Here is a 25,402-nt window from a genome sequence, read left to right on the forward strand (position 1 = left end):
AATTGTGGCTTTTACGGTATTAAAATGGCATACCGGATGAAAGATATATTTGGGAGCTATATCGAAATCTGGACCGATTTTTCAGTGTATATGGGGGCTATATCAAGATATAGTCCGATATAGCCCATTTTTGAACTTAACCTGTCTACGGACAAAAAAAAAAGAATCTGTTCAAAGTTTCAGCTCAATATCCCTATTTTTAGAGACTGCAGCGTAATTTCTACAGACAGACAGACGGACGAACATGCCTAGATCGTCTTAGATTTTTACCACGATCAAGAATATATATACTTTATGGGATCGGAATTGCATATTTCGATGTGTTACAAACGGAATGGCAAAATGAACATACCAAGCCATATATATACTTTATGCGGTCTTAGACGAATATTTCGAGGTGTTACAATCATTGAGCTTAAACTTAAACTTTTCATTTGCCCTGTGCCTTAATGGAATGTTAATGGGCAAAATTTGCATTACAAATGGAATAACTAGATTAGTATACCCCCATCCTATGGTGGTTGTTATAAAAAAGTTTTCCCACTAAAAAAATCTGCATGTGGCAACACTGTTGACTAGGTAATTATAAAATATTTAGTTTTTTCTAATTTATTATTAGTGTTGCACCCATTGTCTTTTTAAGAATTGCTTTTTTGTAATAAAAGCTTTTGTTAAAAAAGCTTGTAGCTTCTGTTTATGAAACAAGTGTTAGCAGGCACTTGCTACTGCGTACCATATACGTATGCAAGCAGAGAATGTTTTCCGCCTATTATTTGTTGTTTAACTGCTGCTAACGCTGCCTTTAATGTAAGCAGTTCTGTACGTGTGTGCTTTTGCAAGTTGATAGAACTCTACTTGCTTGACGTGGTATGTATGAGTGCAGCTGTGTGAGAATAAACGCATTTTTGTTCAACAGGTGCTTAAGCATTGGCAGTTTTGGTTCTGTTGCCTGAGCGGTTGTCATATTTTCAGATAACTTCCGACTCTTGCTGACAGCGGTAGTGGTGCTCGTTGGGTGGGTGCTGTCTATAGACGCGATTAAAGTGCTGATTTATCACCCCTAGGCAGAGTAAATGAAAATAACAGTGAGAGTGCGATAGTGATTGTGTGAGAGTTTTGCTGCTGCTGCTGCTGCTGCTTGTTGTTGTGTTTGCTGCTTGCAGCGGCATTTAACAGTTAATCAAGTTATTAGTTTTGTCTGTTGTTGCTGCTATTAATCAGAGCTCTCCTGATGTTGTGTTGGTTTTTTTAGTTCAACTTGAAATAAATTCTATTGTTTACCATCTTAAAAACTGGTGCTCTTCTTATCAGTGGTTTTATGTCAGCACCCACACAAGCAGGGAGAGGGAACGACAGAAAGAGACTACAACAATGAAATATTCAATGCTGTTGTTTTATTCCATACATTCATACTCATCGATTCTTTGGATTTTAAAAGTAGTAACTGTGTTAAATTCTCTTATGGTTCGGTTAGCGTTAAATGAATCTCTTCTTCTAGTTCTTCGTGTTCTGATTATGGCCGAGAGGGAATTAGAACTTGGCGTTTCATAATGTTTTCGCGACGCTTATGAGTGGTGTTTTTGGTTTTTCTATAAAACAATTTGTCCAGCTTTGGGACAAATTAGTTTGTTAACAAATTCTAACCCAGCATCTAGAGTGCAACCTCAATTAAGGCTCAGCTGAAGCCATTTAATAAAAAATAAGCAAAAATTAATTTTAAATAAACAAACAATCTTAAAAACAAACAAAAATTTTCGAAAAAAGAACAAAACTTTAAAAAATATTCTAAAAGTGTCGTGCAAAAATATTAATAAAACATTTTAAAAATATGTTTAAATTCTTTGGGGTTTTAGTGTTGACAGTGCATTTAGTCCACAGTCAAATTGGATGTGAGTGATAATAGTGGCCAGCATAGAATTGTGTTTTTCTAAAAATCATTAATACCGTTTTCTTAAGGCCTCCAAGTAGGGAACTGTTTGATAAATTATAGTTTAATGTTGTTTTGGGAAAATATCCCTGACGCAACAGTAATGTTCAATTCAATACCATGTTGCGTATATGTAACGTAGAAAAAATAAATATTACGTATACGTCATAATAAAACAAACAATTCTGACAAGGATGTTTGAACTACACCAACTAAGAAGATTTCTTTATAAAAACAGTGGAAAAACATATTTGTAAAAATTGGCTTGAGAAAGTTAATATATTCTGAAATATAGTCTGAAAAATATAAATTAAATATAAAAATTAGCTAAGGTGACGTATAAGTAATATTTAATAAATATTACGTATACATCAACTGGAATTTCTTAAATTAAATTAGTTAAAAATTAATTTTTAATTTATTTAATTTATTTTTATTTAATTAGCATTTTTGAGATATATGATGTACGAGGGCCATTTTCATTTAATTATTTAATTTTTTGTATAAATAGAAAGCAACATTTACTTAGAAAAAATTCAGCTGATCTGGAAGTTTTATTTTTTTTTTCTTCAAATTTTCCAAAAATATCCGGGCACAATACTTTTATACACCACACGTGGAAGCATTGCACTCAAGAATCAATGCAGAAAAATTTAAAAAAGGTTAGTATTAACAATTGTTTTGCTATTATTTCTATGTTCTTACTACTTAAGTATGATATTTAAAAAAATATAACGTTTACAATAAGTGTACGACAGTGACCAATTCATCTGAGCGCATTTCATTAACTTGACTCGCTGAAAAAAATGAGGAGAGGCAGGCATGTAAGTGCATATGACAGCCAAAATGAGGAGATGCAAGCATGTAAATGCATGCGACATAGCCAACTGAGAACAATTGTGGTCCCAGACGAAATCGCGATATTGGCAACCCCATATTTGTTTTGCTTGTAAATTTTTAATAGAAAGAAAAATAACAACTACGTGTAAAACCAACCAAAAAAAAGAGAACACAGTGGGCCTGAGGGTGGGTCTACATTAAGAACCCATGAACTGAGATCTGTTTTAGACTGCCTGACCATAATACGGTCCCGCAGGTAGAGATCCCGGCGATCACGGAATGCGTGAAGTGGTGTGGTACTAACGGACAGTAAAATTGCCATAAAGGCAATTACAACAAGTACGGTAATGTCATGAACAGACTTGCAGTGTAAGACGGAGATTAACGCCTTCTCTACGGATGGCAAAATCCGCATTGTTTGGGTGCCAGGCCATAACGCAGTAAATGGGAATAAAAGGGCAGACCATTTGGCGGTGAAGGCCAGAGGACTGCCGTCAATAAACTTGGTTAACCCGAAGCCTTTAGGGCCGACGCAGTCCGAGTTAAGAGCGTGGGCGATGAATGCGCATGTAACCCTGTGGAACAGCGAAACGGTCTGTAGGACGGCGCAAATCCTTTGGGGGCATCCAGATCGTGAGACGACGAGGCTATTACTGAAAGGATGTAAGAAGGAGGTCAGTATAGCTCTAGGTATTAAGACGGGACGCATAGGACTACGAACTCACTTATGTGAAATCGGTGCGGCAAGTGATTGCATATGTAGGGCATGCGGGAAAAATATGAGACGTTGGAGCATTTCCTTTGTCTAACACATACCGGCACTTAGGTGTTGACACAATACCAGACATGTACCAACTTAGGGGAGTGGCATGGAAAACAGTTAAGGATTTTGTAAGTAGTACGGAATTCCTAACTTAGATTTTCTTTTTCGAGGTTACTTTTTTTGTATTTAGAGCGAACAACAAGCCGATTACTGGCTTAGGTCTGTGTCCATAGTGGCATGGTGCGGATTAATATCTGCATCCTCTTTTCAACCTAACCTAAGTATCCATCGGGCCGCCCCAACTCCAAAACTCCCCCAAACAGATAAATTGGACGTTTATGTTAATCTGACAGTCAAATCAAAGGTATAGATATATGGCAAAAAAAAGAAGTCCATGTAATGGGAGGTGTCTCCGCCCCCAAAAACCCCCAAAAGGGCATATAAGCCGACCATGGCTATATGGGATTCAAATGAAAGCTATTTGGGAGTAGATTAGGGAAATCACATTGAAATTTGCGTTATAGTGACACGATGGTCTTTAACCTCCTTAAAACACCTCAATAGGTTTTGGGGCCAAGGGTTTGTAGGTAAACCCCAAAGCAATCCCTGAACTGAACTTATTTCACGAACATATCAATATGGGGTTAAAATGATAGGTTTTCGGGAGAAAAGAACGAATTTTATACCTATTTTAAGGATAAGGTGGCGGAGTGTCAGCCCCAGCCCTTGCCCCAAAACGCCCTCCAAACCGTACACTCATAGAAAAAAATTTGCTGAATACTAGCAAACTGTCTGCTGAATACTAGTAGTTATTTTGCTGCTATTGTAGCAGTAGTTCTGCTATTACAGCAGTAGTACTGCAATTTCAGAGTATCAGGCTTACTGCTGAAAAGTCTGTTGTTTGCTGAAAATGACTGCTGATTAATTATGAGGGGGATGTTAGAAAACAAAATAGAACACATATGTAAATGTGTGTCTCAGTGGATGTTTATAATCACCCCTGAATGTAAACTTTCCATTTTTTCTTGAAATTTAGATACAAAAGGCCATGCCAGTCATGTGCACATTAGTAGAGTAAAGACAAAAAATGCGAGTTAGCTCAGCCACAATTCGAAATGTATACCAATGGATGGATCAGATAGCTTCTTTACAGTATTATTCCACAAATTAACAAACAAATCTAACAAATTTTCTAAAAAAAAATCTAAAAAATGCCTAAGGTAATCAAAATAAATAACAGGCAACCATGAAAATTAGCATACAATTTTTTTTTTCAGCTTACTTGTGTACTCAAAAGAGCAGATTTTGTGAGTTGAAATATCAATAAGAAATGTTTGCTTATACAACAGCACTATATATTGGATTATAATTGCGCCCTCTAGCGGCTCAAGAAGTCAATATCCGATATCGGTTTATAAGGGAGCTATATCAGGTTATGAACCTATTTGACCTATAGTTGGCACAGTTCTTAGAAGTTAGAACAAACCTCTTCAAGCAAAATTTCAGCCAAATCGGATAAGAATTGCGCCCTCTAGAGGCTCACGAAGTTAAGATACGAAATCGTTTTATAAGGGAGCTATATCAGGTTATGAACCGATTTGTACCACAGTTGACGTAGTTGTTAGAAGTTTGAACAAACCACTTCGTGCTAAATTACAGCCAAATCGGATAAGAATTGTCAGACTCTGTTGAATGCTTGCTTCACGTCCAAGAACACAGCTGAACAGTCGAGCTTATTTTCCAAAGAATCTCTGATGATGATGATGAAATTCGGTGACATTGTTCTGAAGTTTCATGCTGGTGGCTAAAACCGAAGTAATGGTCTGGAATTATGTTTAGGTTATATAGAACCGGTTTTAAATGTATTTTGAACAGTTTTTCAAATAATTGAGACAATTGAGGCAATAAGCTTATGGGTCCATATGAAGATATTATATTGGGTTGCCCAAAAAGTAATTGCGGATTTTTTAAAATAAAGTAAATGCATTTTTAATAAAACTTAGAATGAACTTTAATCAAATATACTTTTTTTACGCTTTTTTTCTAAAGCAAGCTAAAAGTAACAGCTGATAACTGAAAGAAGAATGAATGCAATTACAGAGTCCCAAGCTGTGAAAAAATTTGTCAACGCCGACTATATGAAAAATCCGCAACTACTTTTTGGGCAACCCAATATTTTCTTGTTTATTTGGCTTTGGTGCCATTATAATTTTTTTACACTTCCATTGCGAAGGAAAACTGCTCGTTCTAAGTAAAAATTATTTAAAAGGGAGATATTTAATTACATCGGCGTCAATGGAATCGTAACCAGGAAATTTTGAACGGTTACATATTTTTATGTTTTGTTTATTTTCTTGAAAACGACATTTGACATGGAACATCGCGCGCAGAATTTTGTTCAACGACGGAGCTAATTTTTGGCTCAATGGGTACGTAAATAAGCAGAATAGTCGATTTTGGAGGTTCAGCCAGAAGCATTGCCAAAGCTGTCAATGCACCCAGAATAAGTCACAGTTTGGTGCGGTTTATGGGCTTGTGGCATCATTGCACCGTACTTCTTCAAAGATGATGCGAATCGTAACGTAACTGTGAATGGTGAGCGCTACGGTGAGACGATATCCAACTTGTTCGAGTTCGGTGAACATTTTATTTCGCGTGCGGGACCGATCAACTGGCCGCCTAGATCGTGCGATTTAACGCCTTTAGACTATTTTTGTGGGGTTATGTTAATGCTGATGTCTATACAGACAAGCCCGTTTCAATTGACGCATTTGAAGACAATATTGAAGCATTTATTCGTGAGATACACGCTCAACATTTGCATGAAATAATCTTCAAACATTAAATTATATGGACCGTACTATAGACTCAAATAAAGATGTCATGCCTATTTCTGAATTTTGTGTGTGTGTTTTTTTTTTTTTAAACTTTCTTATAGCTCTTAAAAAATCACCGATCGTCGTAAATATCTAAAACGATCTAGCCATGTCCGTCCGTCTGCGTGTCTCTCTCTTGAAATCACACTACAGTCTTTAAAAGTAGAGATATTAGGCTGAAACTTTGCACAGATTCTTTTTTTGTCCATAGGCAGGTTAAGTTCGAATCGGACTATAACTTGATATAGCCCCCATATATACCGATCTGCCCATTTAAGGTCTTAGACCCATAAAAGCCACATTTATTATCCGATTTCACTGAAATTTGGGACAGTGAGTTGTGTTAGTCCTCTAGACATCCTTGTTCAATGCGGCTCAGTTCGGTCTAGATTTAGATATAGCTACCATATAGACCGATCTCTTGGTTTTTGGGCCTTGGGCTTATAAAAGGCGCATCTATTGTCCGATTTCACTGAAATTTCGGGCAGTCAGTTATGTTAGCCCCCTCGACATCAATGTCAATACGGTTTAATTTGGTTTAGATTTGGATATAGCTGTCATACTAGGCGCATTTATTGTCCGATTTCGCAGAAATTTGGTATAGCGAGTTGTGTTAGGCTCCTCAATATCCCTGTTCAATATCGCCCAGATTGGTCTAGATTTGGATATAGCTGCCACAAATACTGATCTCCCGATTTGAGGTTGTAGGCCCATAAAAGGTGCAGTTATTAATCGATTTTGCTGAAATTAGGCACAATGAGTTGCGTTAGGCCCCTCGACATTCGTGCCGAGTATGGTTAAGATCGGCCTATATTTCGATATAACTGCCATATAAACCGATCTCTCAATTTCAGGTCTTGGGCTCATAACAGTCGAACTTATTGTCCCATTTCGCTGAAATTTGGTATAATGAGTTGTGTTACGGTTTCCGATAGCTGGATAAAGTTGCCATATATACTGATCTCTCGATTTAAGGTTTAAAGCCTATAAAAGGTGCTTTTATTAACCGATTTCGTTGAAATTTAGCACAATGAGTTTTGTAAGGCCCTTCGACATTCGTCCCGAGAATCGGATCAAGATCGGGCTATACTTGAATATAGCTTCCATAAACTCCAGTCTCCCGATTTAAGTTCTTGGGCACATAAAAGCCGCATTTATTGTCTGATTTCGCAGAACTTTGGTATAGCGAGTTGTGTTAGGCTCCTCGACATCCCTGTTCAATACGGCCCGGATTGTTCCAGATTTGGATATAGCTGTCATATATACCGATCTGCCGATTTAAGGTTGTAGGCCCATAAAAGGTGAATTTATTAACCGATTTTGCTGAAATTAGGCACAATGAGTTCTGTTAGCCCCTTCGACATTTGTCAATAGTAATGTTCAAGATCGGGCTATATTTGGGTATAGCTGGCATATATACCAATCTCCCGATTTAAGTTCTTGTGTCAATAAAAGCACATTTATTACTCTAATGTCAGTAAACTGTGTTAGACTCTTCGATCTTCTTGTTCAATACAGTTCAGATCGGTCAATATTTGGGTATAGCTGTCAAATACATATACTGATCTCTTGATTTAAGTTCTTAGGCCCATATTAGCTGCATTTTTTAACCGATGAATTTAGTACAATTTCCATATTCAGGAAGCCCTTACATAGGCTTCCTGAATATGGTGGAGATCGGACCATATTTAGATATAGCTGCTATGGTTCACCGTGATATCACGAACGTATATATATATATCCGAGGTCTTGTTTAATATATATATCCGAGGTCTTGTTTACTTGTTTGCTTTAAAATATTGGACATTAAATTGTAGTTTGTTCTATCCAAAGGTGAACTTCTTCTCTTTTAGACTTTCCTTAATAAGTATCCTCAATTCTAAGGATCTATTATCAAAACGACCATCTATTTCACAATGTTCCAATAATGAAACGGAAAAAACGTAGCGAGGCAGAAACTTTATGAATAACATGCATTGGGGAAGTAAACCCAACCAAACTCGCCACAATTCACCCTTAAAACTTTCAGCAAAATCGGGAAATAAGGTCTTATCGGTCGATATATACGATAGCTATATTCAAATGTGATGCGATCTGCATCATATTCGGGTAGAATATTTAGAGTTTTAACAAAACTCTCTGCGGAGAATATGTTGAGGTTTAACATACTTCATTGTACTTAATTTCAGCAAGATCGGTGGCTATACCCAAAAAGGTGCGATCTAAACCATATACGGCATGGACACCTAACACGACTTACTGTTTTAGATGTCAGTGAAATCGGACAAAAAATGTGCCATTTATGGGTCACGTAACCTGGGGGGGACACTCCATCCCAAAACCCACCCGAACGGACATGTTTACAGCTTGGGACAATATGTGTATCAAATAAAAGGTATTTAAGAGTAGAGATTTGGAGTAGAGGTATTTAAGAGTAGAGATAGATTTGGAGGCCACCGTAGCGCAGAGGTTAGCATGTCCGCCTATGACACTGAACGCCTGGATTCGAATCCTGGCGAGATCATCAGAAAAAAATTTCAGCGGTGGTTTTCCCCTCCTAATACTGGCGACATTTGTGAGGTACTTGCCATGTAAAACTTCTCTCCAAAGAGGTGTCGCACTGCGGCTCGCCGTTCGGACTCGGCTATAAAAAGAAGGCCCCTTATACCTTGAATCGGATTGCACTCATTGATATGTGAGAAGTTTGCCCCTGTTCCTTAGTGGAAAGTTCATGGGCAAAATTTGCAATTTGCAAGAGTAGAGTACGAATTTGGCATGAAAATGTTACCGTTAGTGTCAGGGGGGTCCCTTACCCCCAAAAACACCACCCAACAGGACACCGTTATCGCTTTGGGCAATATGGGTATCAAATGAAAGGTATTTAAAAGTAGAATACAAATCTGACATACAAATGTATTCCTTGGTGTATGACGGGCCTCCCCACCCACAAAACCCCCCAGCAGGACATATTTCCCGATTGGGACAATATGTGACTCAAATGAAAGCTGTTTGGGAGTTAAGTACGAATATGTTATTCAAAATTGAAACCAAGTACCTAGGACGCCGCCCCAAAAGTAGAGAACAAAATCAAAAGTAGACCAATAGGGATAATATGGGTCTGAAATTGAAGGTATTTGGGAGTAGAGTATAAGTATGATATTTAAAATTGAGTCCCAGTACCTAGGGAACCGTCCCAAGCCCAAAACCGCCGAAAATCAAACTGGACCGATCGGTACAATACTTAACTTAACTAAAGGTTTTCGGGAGTAGAATACGAATATCGAGTTAAAAATTGGATACAAATACCTAGGTCGTCGCCCCAAGAGTACCGCCCAAAGTAAAAAGTGGACCGATCGGAACAATATAGCAGTCCACTAAAAGGTATTCGGGAGTAGAGTATGAAATATTATATTAAAAAAAATTGGATCCAAGTATCTAGGGGGCCGTCACAAACCCGAAAACCACCCAAAATCAAAATGGAACGATCGGGACAATATAGGACTCAAGTGACCCACTCCCTAAAACACCTCAAGCCAGACATATTTTCCGTCTATGGCAATAAGTGATTTTTTGTATAGAAAACGAGTTTGGTATTGCAAATGTAGGACCAAGTGTTTGGAGGACGCCGCCCTAACCCCCAAGCTAAACATATTCGCCGAAAATAAGAGGCTTAAATGAAGGTATTAAATAAGGTATTTGAAGGTATACACGAATCTGATATTTGTTTAAGAGCCAAGTGTTTGGGGGACGCCTCATCACATAAACTTAAATGAAATGGATCAAATGAAAGTTATTTATTCGGGGCAAAGGGCCCGGCTACCCCAATCCACCACCGAAACCAAATCGGACATATTTACGGACCATGTCATTATGTGGCACAAAGGGGGTAGAGAACAAATTTTATATCCACGTCCGGGGCGAAACGTTTGCGGGGACGTCTCACTCCCAAAACCCCCCTGGGAATATCGGGCTCAAATAAAGGATTTAAAAAATGGAGTACATCTAATATCCAAACTTAAATGACCCAAAGCCGGTGATTTCATAGATCATATATGAGTCATATGAAAGACATTTAGATATTACATACTGTTTGTCAAGCTACATACATTTATCACTTTCGCAGCTTGGTATTTCACTAAAAGCTCTTTAATTGTCGAATATAAACATTCAAAGGAAAATTGTGTTCCATATATTGTAAAAAAGGCACAGCGGAGCGGGCCCGGATCAGCTAGTTCGATATAAGTACGACTTACCACAATGTATGACCCTTGAAGCCTGCACACCTAATATAGTTGTCTTCTAAACAAAGACGAAACGCGTCCCATAGTGGTTGGTGTGTTGTGATATGTGTGTGTCTATATCGAATGATGTTTAAAGGGTCTCAAATAAAAGGGCTTGAGAGTAACCTACGAATGTCGTATATATATTATGGGCAAAGAAAACCCCAAAAAAAGACATGTTGGTCTGCCCGGGCAATACGGGAATGGCATCAAATGAAAGGTGTTTGCTAGTACATTACAAATCTGACATTAATAGTAGAGACCAAGAGCCCAGATCCAAAACACTCTTTAATGGGCATGTTGACCCATCGCAACGATGTCGAATGGCAGCAGAGTAAAAATTTTATATATTTTTATACCCACCACCATAGGATTTGGGTATACTTATCTAGTCATTCCGTTTGTAACACCTCGAAATATTGATCTGCGACCCCATTTAGTATGTATATTCTTGATAGTCTTGAAATTTCTTATTCGGTTGAGCCATGTCGATCCGTCTGTGGAAATCAGGTCGTTGGGGATTGCAAATGGGCCATATCGGTTCAGATTTCGGTATATTGGGTTGCTCAAAAAGTAATTGCGGATTTTTCATATAGTTGGTGTTGACAAATTTTTTCACAGCTTGTGACTCTGTAATTGCATTCTTTCTTCTGTCAGTTATCAGCTGTTACTTTTAGCTTGCTTTAGAAAAAAAGTGTAAAAAAAGTATATTTGATTAAAGTTCATTCAAAGTTTTATTAAAAATGCATTTACTTTCTTTTAAAAAATCCGCAATTTCTTTTTGGGCAACCCAATAGCTCCCATAAACCTCCGGATGTCATAGTGGGTGGAAAAAACATAAGCTAGAAGTCGATTCTACATATGAACGGTTCGAGCGAAATAAGAACTCTCTCTCTGTAATGCATTGACCGGTCCTCTGGCCAATCAAATACAAACGGGTGTGAGTTCCTGGAATGCCTAGTATTTCTGCCAAACATCCTTACATCAGGAATAAAAAGACGAATATCAGATGAACACACACTATGAAAGTGCCTATAGAACAGCGCCAAACAACCCACATTGCAACGATGTTGAAGGGGGGCAATGGAGTTGGATACCCTATTTTCCCCAGTCAACAGTCTAGTAGCTCCAGGGATGATTTTGAAGCTCCAGCCCATACATGTGAGTTGTATTCCTGCGGTCAATTTATGCTCATTGGATGAGAAACCATCGATAACGACGCGTCTAGTGCGATCTCTGAGCAAGCTCGAAATAAATCGAACGAAGCCAATACCGACACCGAATGCGATAAGCTTTGATAGTAGTGCAACGCGCCAAAACTTATCAATTGCCTTGGAGATATTAAAAAGCACAGCCTTACTCTCACCAAACCGGTGAATTGAGTGACTCCAACGTTCCGACAGAAATGCCATGAGGTCGAGCCGTTAAACAATTTCTTCGGAACTGTTGGCCGCCAAAACGGCCATTAGACTCTAAATACCTCACAAGATAGTGATTAACCATCCATAACCTTGGTGAGAGCGGAGCATAACGCAATTAGCTCGTGATTCTCAGGGTTGTTCGCCTCACCCTTCTTGGATATTGGCTGAACGTACCCAACCTTCCAACGCGCTGTGAAGACTCCCGCATGGTAGGCAAGGTTGAAAAGGTTGCGCAATGGACAAGCAAGCGTCGAAGAACACTTACGCAAGACAAGTGTTGATATGCCATCCGGGCCCGGGGATTTATTTACGTATTGACGCGAAAACGGCTAAACCGGTTTATTTGACAGTTTTACAGTGTTGTACAAATTGTGCGGGTTGGAAGGAGTGATAGGCAATTAAGTTTTTTTTTTGAAAACGGATTGGGGGGCAATATGGGACTTATTTTGGAGGAGAATTCGAAACATGTATCACAATATGGGGTTAGGGAGGCTGTCCCCCTCCCCAGTAATTTCAACCAATTGGAGCAATATAGGATCGAATGAAAGGTATTTGGCAGCAAAATACGAATTTGCAATTTTAATTTGCCACCACGTCACAGGGCAGCTTCCCTATAAATTTAATAAAAAATTTGGCTCCAAATAACACGGGTAACACCTCACATAAAAGCCTCTCAAAAGCAAAAGTAGCATTATTGGGTGATATTGGACTCAATTGTAAGGTAGAGAAAATATTTGGTGGATTCCAAATTCAAAGTTACCGTGGAGGCCGCTAAAAACAACATGTGGGCCGATCGAGAAAATATGAGACATTGAATACGATTTAGATATTTTAGACATTAAGTGTCTGGGGAACCGCCCTACACACATCCATTTACGGATGAGATTTTATGTCGCTTTTCTACTTGGAATCTTGGAAACCCGCCACTATGGATTCTGCTAAAAATCCAACCAAACTTCTGTCAAACCAGCAAAAATTTAAGCTTCTAGGATTCAAATAATTATACAAAATATCTGAAAATTTAAAAATACCCAAAACAGGTTCTTATTAGGTAAATACCCAGTATTTTGCATTATGTGATTGGTTCATATCTTTATTATAAAAAACAAATCAATTTCCTTTTGCTTGTTTTTGTGTCCATATAGACTCAACAACGACGTAACCGATTTTTTTAATGTTCCCAGTGAAGATTGATTCTGTGATGAAAGAACGGGGTAATGCGACGAAAGACGCGATCATGACACTATGGTGTCTTAAATGGAAGTTATAGCGAATCTGACAAGTGTCTGGGGGTCATCCGAACCTATAACCTCCCCGATCATGAGATGGTGGCACTCAATTGCAAAGGTTTTGGAAGTAGAGTAGGAACCAAACATTAAAATATCGATTCATGAGGGCATAAAATAAAAAACGCTTTAACAGACATGTAACTTAATTATGACAATATGTGTTTCAAATTCAAGATATTTGAGAGTAGAGTATGAATTTGATATCCAAATTTTAAGCCAAATATTGGGTTGCCCAAAATGTAATTGCGGATTTTTCATATAGTCGGCGTTGACAAATTTTTTCACAGCTTGTGACTCTGTAATTGCATTCTTTCTTCTGTCAGTTATCAGCTTTTACGTTTAGCTTGCTTTAGAAAAAAGTGTAAAAAAAGTATATTTGATTAAAGTTCCTTCTAAGTTTTATCAAAAATGCATTTACTTTCTTTTAAAAAAGCCGCAATTACTTTTTGGGCAACCCAATATCTCAAGAGCCGCCAAACCTCTAATATGGCATAGTACCTCACAAATGTTGCCAGCTTTAGGAGGGGAAAACCACAGCTGAAAATTTTTTCTGATGGTCTCGCCAGGATTCGAACCCAGGCGTTCAGCATCATAGGCGGACATGCTAACCTCTGCTCTACGGTGGAACGTGACATTGACACACATAAATAAGATCATGAGAGCCCGTCCTATTCCCCAAGTAGACATGTAGTCTGACGAAAGAATATGTTCCGTCCACCTGTAAACGTCCCAAACAGTGCTTACTTTGCACCTGAAATGGTCATATAAAGTCAAACGGACTTATAACCCTATCACGTCTGTATGACCCCAAAAACAAACAAGTAAAAGCGTGCTAAGTTCGGCCGGGCCGAATCTTATATACCCTCCACCATGTATCGCATTTGTCGAGTTCTTTTCCCGGCATTTCTTCTTAGGCAAAAAAGGATATCAGAAAAGATTTGCTCTGCTATTAGAGCGATATCAAGATATGGTCCGGTCTGGACCACAATTAAATTATATGTTGGATACCTGTGGAAAATGTCAGCCAATTCGAAAAAGAATTGCGCACTTTGGGGGCTCAAGAAGTAAAATAGAGAGAACGATTTATATGGAAGCTGTATCGGGCTATAGACCGATTCAGACCGTAATAAACACGTATGTTGATGGTCATGTGAGCATCCGTCGTACAAAATTTCAAGCAAATCGGAAAATAATTGCGACCCTAGAGGCTCAAGAAATCAAGATCCCAGATCGGTTTACATGGAAGCTATATCAGGTTATGAACCGATTTCAACCTTATTTGAAACAGTTCTTGAAAGTCATAATAAAATACGTCATGCGAAATTTCAGCCAAATCGGATAAGAATTGCGCCCTCTAGAGACTCAAAAAGTCAAGACCCAAGATCTGTTTATATGACAGCTATATCAGGTTATGGACCGATTTGAACCATACTTGGCACAGTTGTTGGATATCATAACAAAACACTTCATGCGAAATTTCAGCCAAATCGGATAAGAATTGCGCCCTCTAGAGACTCAAAAAGTCAAGATCCATGATCTGTTTATATGGCAGCTATATCAGGTTATAGACCGATTTGAACCATATTTGACACAGTTGTTAGATATCATAACAAAACACGTCATGCGAAATTTCATTCCAATCTGATGAGAATTGCGCACTCAAGAGGCTCAAGAAGTCAAGACCCAAGATCGGTTTATATGGCAGTTATATCAGGTTATGGACCGATTTGAACCATACTTAGCACAGTTGTTGGATATCATAACAAAACACGTCGTGCGAAATTTTATTCTAATCGGATAAGAATTGCCCACTCTAGAGGCTCAAGAAATCAAGATCGGTTTATATGGCAGCTATATCAGGTTATGGACCGATTTGAACCATTTTCGAAATTTTGTGTTCGTTTGCTCAAAAAAAAATTTAACCCCATCACCGGGTGTAGTTTTCGTTTTTGATGGTATTGCCAAACATTTTGCATTTCCTGCACCATTCCTACGGTGTAGAATGGATCAATTTAAAACAGATGTCATCATTTAATGGCTACCTACACCAAAATAGCGACGTACACTGAACATTAGGCATATTCGTAGACGCCAATATTTAGTTAAACTGTGCAAACATGTACTCGTGTAACGGCTGATTGCCGTCATAAAAGTAAATTTTATTTGAATGTTTGGAAATGTGTATTTTGTCCCAGTCTCTGTTTAAAGCAGGTTACTCTCCTTTTAGTTGTGAAAAATGTCAATAAAATATCTTAATTTACCTAAATATATTTATTGCAAATTTTCTGCATCACCACCATGGTGCGTGCCTAATTCCTAACAAGTAAAAGTGTGCTAAGTTCGGCCGGGCCGAATCTTACATACCCTCCACCATGGGTCGCATTTGTCAAGTTCTTTGCCCGGTATATCTTTAAGGCAAGCAAAAGGATATCGGATAAAATTTATCATGCTATTAAAGCCATACAAGGTTATGGATCGATTCGGGCCACACTTGGTTTGGATGTGGAAGACCATAGTGAAAGCGGAATTTCAGCCAAATCGGATAAGAATTGGACCCTTTAGGAGCTCAAAAAGTAAAATCGGGAAATCGGTTTATATGGGGGTATAGTAGGATACGGACCGATACAGACTAAACAGACACGAATGTTAAAGGTCCTACAAGAAGCCATTGTACAAAATTTCAACTAAATCGTATAAGAATTGCGCCCTTTAGAGGTTCATGATATCAATTTTGAAGATCGGTTTATATGGGAGCTATATCAGGTTATAAACCAATTTAGACCATACTTAACATAGCTGAAACTGAAACGGCAGAACCGATTTTCTCGAAATTTTCGCATATTGTGTATGTGGGTCTGGAAGGAAACATAAGCTATATAATTTTTCGGTATCGGAAGGGGGACGGACCCTCCCCCTTATGCCAAAAACACAATCCAAAATCAAAAGTGGACCGATCAGGACAATATAGGTATCAAATGAAAGGTATTGGAGTGTAAAATGGGAGTCTAAGGACCCATCAGGCGGCCCCAACCCCAAAACTTCCCCAAACTGACAAATGGGAGGTTCATTTCAATATGGGGCTAAAATAAAAGATATTCGAGAATAGATTTCGAATCTGGCATACAAAATCAGATCGAAGTATAGGGGGTCACGCCACCCCTCAAAAACTCCATTAGACCCATTATGACTATATGATACTTGACCGAACCGATTTTCTTAAAATGTTCATAGATTGTGTACGTTTGTCTGGAAGGAAACATAGGTGCCAAAAATGGCACCAATATCCGAAAGTGGTCCGATGGGCACAATAAGGGTATCAAATGAAAGGTATTGGATACCAGAATATGGTATTAAAATTTGGGTCCAAGTACCCAACGGGCCCAAATGGGTTATTTGACCCATTATGACACTATGGGACTCAAATGAAAGTTATTTGAGAGTAGAATATCCAATTTGGAGCCAACTGTTTTGTGGTACGCCCTAAAGCGCCCCATAAACTGAATTTCATTCCCATTCGGAATAAAGAAATAATTTGATATCTATCCCCCCAAACGGTTTATATTTACCGGCCATGGCAATATGGGGCTCAAATTAAAGGGATTTGGAAGTGCAGCACGAATTTGATATCCATATTCGAGTCGAAATATCTGAGGTGCCATCCCTCCCCTAATAAGAACATTACCACCAGGAACCGAGAAGGCATAAATTCTCACACAACAATGAGTGCTTTCCGCTTCAAGTTTAAACTCAATGATAAGGGACCTTGTTTATAGCTGAGCCCGAACGGCGTCCCGCAGTGCGACACCCCCTTGGGAAAAATATTTGTAATGACCACTCATGGCATTGTACCTCGCAAAAATCGCCAACATTAAGAGGCGATAAACACCGCTTTATCCGATGTTCTCGCCAGGATCCGAACGCGTTCACCGTCATAGGCTACAATGGCACGAATTTGATATCCGCATTCCGGGAGGAGTGTCCTCACCCTAAAAAATATTAGAGAGTTAAAGAAGGCGCAGCGGAGAGGGCCCGGTTCGGCTAGTATTATATAAAATGAAAGTGTTGTGCTTTTGTTCCGAATAGCCTCAGAGTTTCATTAAATTTTTACAGATGGTAGAGTGAAAACGAAACTTATGCAAAATATTGGGGTCAAATCCCAAAGGTGCTGCCTCACCCCAAAAATCACCCCCAAACGGACATATAGGCTGATTAGGGCAGTTCGAGATCTATTCCCAGGCGGGTCCCCACCCCAAAATTATGCACCAAATGGACATGTACACCGAACGGGACAAGATGGGACTCACACGAAAGGTGTTTGGGTGTACAATACGAAAATTATATAAACATTTGGGTCAATACCCGGGGAGTAGCCCTACCCCAAAATTATACGCCAATTGGCGTGAATACCAAACGGGACAGCAGGATTCCAGTTAAAGTCATTAATGAAATATTTACGAATATAAATAATTTTCAAATATGGAGCATGTCAAAAGGGGGCTGGAAACACTTATGAGTGTAGCGAAGTCCACCGGGCCAGCTAGTTCTATTATATAAAAATGAAAATGTTGCGCTTTGCTTGTTTGTTCCGAATAGACTCAAAAACGACTGAACCGATTTTCGTGAAATTTGTCGGATGGCAGAGTTTGGCTACCCGGTGAAAATAGGGTACTTCATTTTGTGATATCCGCGAGCGGAGCGGACCCTCCCCTTTACCCCAATTTTCAAAAACGCCAGATCCCGGAGATGGGTGCGCCGATTTAAGCGAAATTTTTTATGCCTCCTCATGGTAACTCAAAAACACCAAATTGGTATAAAACTCTGGGATAAAATAACCGTAGGAGATGCCATACCCCAAAACCCACCCAAACGGACATTTTAACCGATTGCGAGAACCATGGTATCAAATGAAAGGCAATTAAGAGTAAAGTACGAACTTGATACAACAATTAGACCCCAAGTATCGCCCCAAGTATGACATGTTTATGGAATGGGGGCAATATGGGTATCAACTAAAAGCCAACTGGAAGTTGAAAACGAAACTTATATAAAAATTTGGGGTCAAGTCCCAGGGGATCCGCCCCGCAAGTAAAACCACCACCAAACAAAATTATGCACCAAATGGACATGTTCAACGAACGGGACAATATGGGGCTCAAACGAAAAGTATTTGAGAGTAGATACGAAGGTTAGGTTAGGTTAAAGTGGCAGACTGCCATCAGATTTAATTAGACGTTTTCGTATACTGTGATACCACTGGAACAGAAGAAGGAAGATGCCTTCCAGTTCTCTATAAATCCCAAGAAGAAAAGTGAACATATTTGAAATCTAAACGATATTATGCACCCGGTATTATGAAAGACCTTTTTTCAAAAATGTCGAATTTTCCAAATTTTTTTGTTGACGTCACCATTAAACATGAAAATAGGACGCTTTATGTACGCAATAAACCCTATTTTAAAGGAATTGGAGTCTATATATATATATATATATATATATATATATATATATATATATATATATATATATATATATATATATATATATATATATATATATATAAATATCTTCAGCTCCTAAAAGGCGTATCTATTGTTCGATTTTGCTCGTGACAGTCTATGTTTTAATATAGCTACCAAACAGATCGATATTCAGATTAAACACCTTAAGCCTATAAAATGCGAATACACATGGAATATGGTCCAAATCGGTCCAACTTTGCGTGTAGGTCCCATATTGCTCTGAATTCCACATTTTTCTTCCAATTTATCTAAAGTTTGACAAGCGAAATTTTCTCGGCATGGCAACAGTATATTCCAACCCATGGATGAATATTTTATAGTAGCTCCCATATAAGGCTACATTTCAAAAATATAGATTTTTGCACCGAATTTAGGGAAGTCTGGTCTATATCTTTTTAAAGACCAATTCGGAACATACTTGGCATAAATGTTGGTCATAACTCAAGTCTTTGTTCCAAAGTAGTAAAATATGGGGATCGGTTTATATGGGGGCTATATCTGTTTATAGACCGATTCGACCGATCATAGCTCAAGTCTGTGTTCCAAATTTTAGCCCAATCGGATGAAAATTGAGGCTTCTAGGGGCCCAAGAAGACAAATCCGGGGATTGGTTTATATGGGGGCAATATCCAAATCTCAACCGATATGACCCATTTGCAATCCCCAACATTAATAAGAAGTATGAAGCGGCTTTACGCGTTCGACCGCTATCGTGTATTCGACAGACGGACGGCTGAATCGACTTAGAATGTCAAGGCGATCCAGAATATATATACTTTATGGAATTGCAGATCAATATTTGGAGTTGTTACAAACGAAATGACTTGATTTGTATACCACCGTCTTTGGTGGTGGGTATACTAATTGGAAACAATCATTGACCAGCAGCAACCTAAGCATAGCAAAACTTGTATCACTGTGCAGCTTTATTTGCGACTATTGAACTTCAAAATCAATTATTCGACTGTTTTAATCAGTGAAAGTTGACTTCGACTTTTCGATTTTTTTACACAAAAATTTGATTAATCGATAAGTCAAAAATCGACTTTGGGATTCCTACGATAACCCGTGCTGCCACAACGCCCAAAGTTGGATGTTGTGCTAAGGGATCTAAGTATTTGAATATTTTAGGTCCTTGCATGATTGGTTAATTTAGTATACATTTACAAGGAATTTTTTAGAAAACTGTGGCTGTGCTGCAATATCTAGTTAGACTCAAAAATTCCTGTTGATTCGGCTTAGCCCTGTCCGTCTGTCCGCATATCCTTTTTGTGCTGATAGTCCGTCTGTCGTTATTTCTTTGTAAATAAGGGAGAGATCGCATTGGTTATACAATCCTCACGATTTTCAATAAATAGCCGTAGTTGCCCCTATTTTTTCAATTGGTATGAAGTGTTTCATTACTCATCTGGAAGCATCTGCCTAATTTCATAACAATTTTGGGACAATCTAATAAATATACATTGTTGGGTCTCAGATTAAAATTTCCATGTGCTACAAACGGAATGATAAAATTAGTATGCACCCATCTTATGGTGGAGGGTAAATCACGTGACCATTTTGCACTTTGCCAACAAAAGTGAAAGTGAACATTGAGGTACATGGATATCAAATGAAACAGGAGAACCTACCCCATACAAATTATATCTCTCTTTCAGGTTTATGGACTGCAGCTAAAATCAATTTTATATTTTTAAAACAGAAGTACTATTAAGTACAGGTTCTCCTCTTTCATTTGATAAAAAATGCAAGATATGTACCCTAAAAGTCTACGTTTTAAAATTTCTTTTGAAATTTATGATAAAAAAAATTAAACCCATATATATAAAATTAATTAACTTTATCATTTGAAAATTGTTTTTAAATAAAGTTTTAAAAATTAGCTATATTTTGGTGTTTAGAAATCGAGAAAAAAATAATAAAGTGTCGAAAAAAAATTCAACATTTTAGCCATTAATGCTTGAAAAAAAATATTAATTTTTTTTAAGGGAAAATGGAGGTTTGGTTTCTTTGATATCAAATCAAGGAGGAGAATCATTCACGTGCTATTTTTCTTTTCTTCCAGGTCAATGTGAATGCTGCCACTAATTTTTTTGCTTAAACCGTTTTTAAAGAAATTTTTTTTTTGGAAACGGTACCGGTTCTCCTCTTTTATTTGATATCTAAAAAATATATAGTTTCTTATATCCTCCACCATAGGATGGGGGGTATACTAATATCGTTATTCCGTTTGTAACACATTGAATTTATTGGTCTAAGACCACATAAAGTATATATAGAGCCCTTCCCGCGAAAATGATGTAATCGACAAAATACAAATTTTACAGGTGGCGGTTTTTATGTTCTCCGCCATAGGATAGGGGTATACTAATTTCGTCATTCCGTTTGTAACACATCGAAATATTGATCTAAGACCCAGCAAAAAATATATATATTCTTGATCGCCTTGACATTCTTCGTCGACGTAGCAATGGCCGCCCGTCTGTCTATCTGTTTGTCTGTCGAAAGCACGCTAACTTTCGAAGAAGTTAAACGAGGTGCTTGAAATTTTGCATAAATATTTTTATTAGAGCAGGTTGCTTGGTATTAGCGATTATTATTACTGCTGGTCGATTGGGATTGTAAATGGGAGAAATCGGTCCATGTTTTGGTATAGCTGCCATATAAACCGATATCAGATCATGATGTCTTAAGCCTCTAGAGAGCTCAATTCTTATCCGATTTGGCTGCCATTTTGCACAAAGTACAATACTTAATTTTGACTTCCAAGAACTATGCGAAGTATGGTCCAAATCGGTTCATAACCTGATATAGCTCCAACATAAACCGATTTCGGTTCTTGTATCGGTTCAAAAACTGACATAGCTTCCAATCTAGGATCTTGTCTTCTTGAGCTGCTAGAAAGCGCAATTATTACCCGATTTAGCTGAAATTTAGCATGAAGTGGTTTGACCATTTGATCAATAACTGTGCTATGTATGGCTCAAATCGGTTCAAAACCGGATATGGCTCCCATATAAACCGATCTCAGATATTCACTTTGTTAGCCGCTAGAGGGCGCAATTATTATTCGATTTGGCTAAAATTTTGAGTAAAGTAGTTTGTTTTGACTTTCAATAGTTATGCCAAATATGGTCTGAATCGTTTTATAACCAAAATTGATGACATTTTTCTTTGGACTAAAAAAGTGATATGTGCAAATTTTCGTCATGATTTATGCGAATCAAATATATTAAATAATATAAGTATAAGGAACAGAAAATTAAATTCGAAAGTTATTGTGACCAAACAGCCCTATATCTTAATAAAATCGGAAGATACAAGCATGCAACTCCCAATATATGTATCGCACGGTTTTCACTTGTAAGGTGGTACAATTTTAGACCGATCAGAACAAAATTTAGTGAGAATTGATTTTTTACTTGTCACCATATCTCTGACATATTTCTCCTAGGTTAGGCAAGGTTAGAGTGGATGTCAATTACAGACTCACTTAGACAATTTTAAGTTCAATGTCACGCCACAGTGGCGACAGACAAAAGCCTATGGTGAGTATCGTACCCACAACCCTCGCACTGGTAATCGGATCACGCTACCAACTCGGCTACCGGGATGCCTATATTTTATCGCAGATTTAAATTTTGTTCTCATTATATATGCAAACTTCTGAACACCTCCGCCAAAGCCCATCAAAATTGATGCATATTTTGATAAATCCATCATAAAATGATATGGGCTAATTTAAACTTATGGTGTAGGTATAAAAGTACGCTTCCATTGGCCACTAAATCCGGATTTATGGCCTTTTCCAGATTTAAGTGCTAAATCCTGTGTTTGTTTGCAGGTTTTACCAGACAAAAGTAAAATCCATTTTTGCAGGATTTATGTTTAAATCCCAAATAAACCCGATTTCATGGCTGAATAATCGATAAAAGTACCAAAATATGCAACAGTTTTCAAGAATTGTGTATGGTTGTGTGTGTTATGCAAATTCATGTATACGCATGTACGCTTGTGTATGTCACTTGAATCCCCAAAAACGTAGTGCAAACGGACAGGATTTGTTTTTGGATTTAGTTAAATGAATGATATAAAAAAAAATTCATTTCAAACGTGCTATAAGGAATTATTTCCCTTACTATTCCATGTTTATTGGGTTGCCCAAGAAGTAATTGCGGATTTTTCATATAGTCGGCGTTGACAAATTTTTTCAACGGCTTGTGACTCTGTAATTGCATTCTTTCTTCTGTCAGTTATCAGCTGTTACTTTTAGCTTGCTTTAGAAAAAAAGTGTATAAAAAGTACATTTGATTAAAGTTCATTCTAAGTTTTATAAAAATGCATTTACTTTCTTTTAAAAAATTCGCAATTACTTTTTGGGCAACCCAATACATTTACAAATTTAAGCAGTAAAGGTATAACTTACATATATATATAACTTAAACGACCCATATCGGTCAAAATTTACATATAGCTCCCATATAAACCGATCTCTCGATTATACTTCTTGAGCCTCTGAGAGCGCAAATCTTATCCGATTTGCACAGTGACTTTTTCTATGACCCCTAACATACGTACTAAGCATGGTTCAAATCGGTTCATAACTTGATATAGCTTCCATATGAACCGATTTCCCGATTATACTTCTAGAGCCTATAGAGAGCGCAATTATTATTCAATTTTGTTAAAATTTTACACAGTCACTGATTCTATGACCTCTAACATATGTGCCGAATATGGTCTGAATAGGTTCATCCATAGGTGCAACTTCCATATTTACCGATCTCCCGATTTTACTTCTTGAGCTGCCAATATCATAGCAATTCTTATCCATTATACTTTATTTGCCTATAAAGAGATATCGGGCAAAGAACTTGACATATGCTATACATGCTGAAGGATATATAGGATTCCGCCCAGTCGAACTTAGCACGCTTTTAATTGGTTTTATATTGGTTTTTATAAATTTAAGCTTTAGGTGCTACCCAAATCATCACCTTCACTTTGGTATACGTATATTGGCATCCCTATTTAGAACCAATTATTTACAGATAATGGCATCCCTATTAAGAGATTAGGGATGCCATTATCTGAAAATGAGAGAGCAAGGTGGCAGAGTTTAAGCCAACAATTTTCGGGTAATTTTACTAAAAACATGGTTACTTTATATGAAAAAATTTACATGTTTAAAAAATTGGAGATGTTTGTGTTAAATTTATAAAAAATATGCAAATTCTTTTAAGTGATAAAATTGTAATACAGTTTAAACGCATTTTCGTTTACTTCGAAGTTATTAAAAAGTGTTAGAAAATATAGCGTTTCGCGATAGTTTTTGACGATAACTTTTTTTAGATAATAGATTTCAAAGCAAGAAACTTGCTGATTTCATTCAGTGGGACATTCTCTCATTACTTATTTCAATAAAATTGTTGTTTTATCATTGTTTAGTAGTTTTTCAAAAAAGTATAATACCAGCCATGAGGAGCGTGGTATGGAAAACAATTAGGGATTTTTTAAGCAATACGGAATTCCTGACTTAAATTGTCTTTTTCGAGGTTACTTTTTAGTATGTAGAGCGCTCAACAAGCCGTTTACTGGCTTAGATGTATGTCCATAGTTGCATGGCCGGATTAATATCCGCACCCTCTTTTCAACCTTACCTAACCTAACCATCATGCATTGCCGGTATACTGCAATTGTCAGGCCATTTATGCTATATGGCGTTGTGGTTTGGTGGACGGCAAATATGCCAGCTATAAGGAGCGTGGTATAAAAAACAATCAGGGATTTTTTAAGCAACATGGAATTCCTGATTTAAATTTTCTTTTTCGAGGTTACTTTGTAGTATGTAGAGCGCTCGACAAGCCGTTTACTGGCTTAGATGTATGTCCATAGTTGCATGGCCGGATTAATATCCGCACCCTCTTTTCAACCTTAGCTAACCTAACTTTCATGCATTGCCGGTATACTGCAATTGCCAGGCCATTTATGCTATATGGCGTTGTGGTTTGGTGGACGGCACTTCAAAATCCAACTACATTCAAAGGTGAGTTGGATTCCATAGATCGAGTCAGTGCATTACAGTCTCACTGAAGGCAACAACATCTAATGCAAGGAATGTCATTGTTCTCTTAACGACTTTCAACATAATGGCCAGACCATGTGCTGCGACTACAGAGATATCTTGAGGAATAATAGATGACGGATGACTGGAATCTGGGGATAGGTCCTAAGTCACATGAGAACTAATTCTAGGAGATAAGGCCTGAAGGACGACAGATGGTTACAAATTGTAGGCTGCGAACGCTTCGAGTGTGATTCAACCTATTTTCAAAAGTAACAAGTAAAAAGGCGTTAAGTTCGGCCGGGCCGAACTTTGGATACCCACCACCTCGGGAATATATGTAAACCACCTTTCATCAAAATTCGGTGGAAATTTCATACCTTATGTCCCATATCAGTTATATCAAAATATGTTCCGATTTGG

General features: G+C 37.8%; 1 protein-coding gene across 7 annotated transcripts in view; it reads left to right on the plus strand.

Moving 5' to 3' along the window:
- Positions 1–814: 814 nt before the first annotated feature.
- LOC106093412 (transmembrane protease serine 9) overlaps positions 815–25,402 on the plus strand; it is a 70,105-nt gene continuing 45,517 nt past the window's right edge. Inside the window, exons 1-2 of one of the 7 annotated variants that reach the window (XM_059360676.1) lie at positions 815–867; positions 973–1,107. Coding sequence is in view for 2 of the 7 variants with exons in the window: in XM_059360674.1 (XP_059216657.1) it covers positions 1,829–1,889 (61 nt within the window). In the remaining 5 variants the exon portion in view is untranslated. The other 6 variants (XM_059360677.1, XM_059360678.1, XM_059360674.1 and 3 more) reach the window with 6 other exon arrangements.

The sequence above is a fragment of the Stomoxys calcitrans genome, chromosome 1 (assembly GCF_963082655.1).
Source record: "Stomoxys calcitrans chromosome 1, idStoCalc2.1, whole genome shotgun sequence".
Lineage (NCBI taxonomy): Eukaryota > Metazoa > Arthropoda > Insecta > Diptera > Muscidae > Stomoxys > Stomoxys calcitrans.